This window comes from Hemicordylus capensis, chromosome 17 (genome assembly GCF_027244095.1).
Source record: "Hemicordylus capensis ecotype Gifberg chromosome 17, rHemCap1.1.pri, whole genome shotgun sequence".
In the NCBI taxonomy this organism is placed as follows: domain Eukaryota; kingdom Metazoa; phylum Chordata; class Lepidosauria; order Squamata; family Cordylidae; genus Hemicordylus; species Hemicordylus capensis.
In genome coordinates this window covers 14034490-14036828 of record NC_069673.1, presented here as the reverse complement: position 1 = coordinate 14036828, position 2339 = coordinate 14034490, and the positions used below count along the sequence as shown (strand labels likewise).

Here is a 2339-nt window from a genome sequence, read left to right as displayed (position 1 = left end):
CTGTGGAAAGGCAAGAGGACACCGTCTAAGGTTGCTTGGTACAAGACACACAGATGGGAGGGGGTCGGGGGGGCCCAGCCTCCTCGTGCTTTGGGATTGTGATGCTATCTACTGTTTGTTGACGGCTATTGCGGGGGCATAATTGGGAGCTGAGGAGGCACTTTCTGGATTTCATCAAAGTCCCCTTACCTTCCTCCTCTGAATTTGAGCACTGAGGTGGGCCAGATGAAAGAAAAACAGAGGGCCCTTTGATAGATGGGGAGAAATGCAAATGCACCGTCTCACCCTCTGCCGGACAAGCTGCATTGGCCAAAACTCCCTCCTTGACACAACTACTAAAAGATAACAGGAAGCCCGTGCCCCTGTTTCGCCCAAATGGCATTTTATTTCACCCCATCAAACATCCATTCTAGAGACAAAGATCTGCTACCTTCAGAGAGGATCTCCAAGGTGTCGCCTTCTTTAAAACTTAGGTCTGCCAAGCCTTGTCCAGCGTAAGCGTGCCTCGCCACCATCCGGTAGAGAACAGGTCTGGCCCTGCTGTCCTTTTTGCCCTTCAGAGTGCAGAAAGAAATGTGGATTTACACAACGAAATGCGGAGGTAGAGGCCAGATCACAGCTGGAGAATACTATTTCCGCATGCTTTGCTTAAAATAATAATTTTTAAAGCTCTGCAAGGAAAAACATAGCACGTGAAGGAGAAAGATTCCAGCCCAATCCTCTCCGTACTGTGTGCTACTTTTCTACTTGCAGGGAGTGATCATATAGTTTGGCTGCTTTTTCATTAAAAATTTTCATGCATGGGATCAAAAGAGACGGCCACGTATCCCTCACAGTGTAACTTGGTGTGAGTTTTAATTGCAAGTTGCTTGGGGAGTCTCTTAGTTGAGAAATGGAGGTTTGGCTAGAAATTAATGAATTCACCTGGCTTCCAAACGAGACTCCCCACATACAACTTTGACATATCCCACCTCCTCAGCGTCCTGCCACTTTCATTCCATGGCAATGTGTCTGTCCATTCAGCTTTGAGTAGGAAAGCCCAAAGTTAAAAAATGCATACCTGGCACCAGAGGGTCAGGTGGCCGTCTTCTGCTTCCTGCCATGCCATTTGCAATTCTTCTTCACTGCATAGCGAGATGAATTCATTGCTGCTTGGAGACCGGTACCTGCAGTGGATCAATGACACAGGCGATCCTTTCATGAGCCAAGGTGAGGCAGCAGCCTCAGGCGGTAGATTATTGGGGCACCAGTGGGGTGGCAAAATGTCTTTTCCTATCCCCATCAGAGCATCCATCAGATCCCCATCAGGTTTTCAGGTTTTTAGTTTTTAGTTCTAAAGCTTCAGATTTTAGAGCTTTTATTTGTATTTTTAAAATGGTTTTAATTGGGTCAATGTTTTAATGGTTTTTAGAGAGTGAACCACCCAGGGATGGTATAGAAATGCAAGAAATAAATAAGTGAACAAAGTGCATTTGAGTGAAGAGAGGCAGGTCCCTCTTCTTTCTTGGTTCCACCTGCTTCTGCCTCCTCAAAGATCCTTCTCAAGAAAAACAGACGGAACCTACCTCAGGGTCATCTCCTCAGCCTGCCGGCAAACCTCCTCCCGCAACAGGACGCCGAGATCGGCCAGGGATACAGCGGTGCTCGCCTTCACATTCACGGTGTAGGAACCGTGCACCTTCAGCAGGATGGGTCTGCCGTTACTCTGTGGGGCCTCTCCGTGGGCTGAAGAAACCTGCTAGGGAGAGAGGGAGAGGGAGGCCTGCTGAGCTGGAGGGAAATTAGGATTCAGGAGTTATGACGGGATGGCAGACACGGGGTTTCCTATAATCCAGGGGTGGCCATGTGGAGGATCTCTAGCTCAATGTACTGGACAATTTATAAACCTCAGCTTCAGTTTATGGAAGTCATTGTGACTGGAGGTGATGGGATGGGAGTTGTAGTCCAACCATGTCTGGAAAACCAAAGTTAGGGGCCCTGATCTGTCACCAGGAATTGCCAATTCTCCTTCAGTCTCCAGTTGAGCCTCTTGGAAGTACAACCCCCCTGCTGAAGTTGTTTCATAGGAGCAGTATAGTCACCATGACCATGGCAGTGGGGAGAGCTCACCTCCAGGGCAGTTTCGGGACCAGTGCCGTTAGCACCCACCCTCTCTGCGGTTCTCTCCGTCGCTCCTGCAAAACAAAGTTTGCACATTCATTTTGTTTTATTTTCTACGACCCCCGCCTTCCCTCCAGGGGACCTACTAAACTGAATGGATGGCCACTGAGACGGCTGGCCTTGTGCTCCTCTGTTAGTCTCAGTTTTCCTCATCTGTGAAATGGGTCTATGAGAATTGC

The 2339-nt window shown here is 48.6% G+C and overlaps 1 protein-coding gene across 5 annotated transcripts in view; it reads right to left on the bottom strand.

Moving 5' to 3' along the window:
• Positions 1-2339, bottom strand: part of LOC128338927 (discoidin domain-containing receptor 2-like) — a 49989-nt gene that overhangs the window by 2515 nt on the left and 45135 nt on the right. For 4 of the 5 annotated variants that reach the window (XM_053282160.1, XM_053282162.1, XM_053282159.1 and 1 more), the window contains exons 23-26: positions 2110-2174; positions 1566-1738; positions 1061-1166; positions 431-554 (exon numbers count right to left, since the gene is read on the bottom strand). In XM_053282160.1, the coding sequence (XP_053138135.1) occupies positions 431-554; positions 1061-1166; positions 1566-1738; positions 2110-2174 (468 nt within the window). The remainder of the gene's footprint in view (positions 1-430; positions 555-1060; positions 1167-1565; positions 1739-2109; positions 2175-2339) is intronic. The other variant, XM_053282158.1, reaches the window with a different exon arrangement.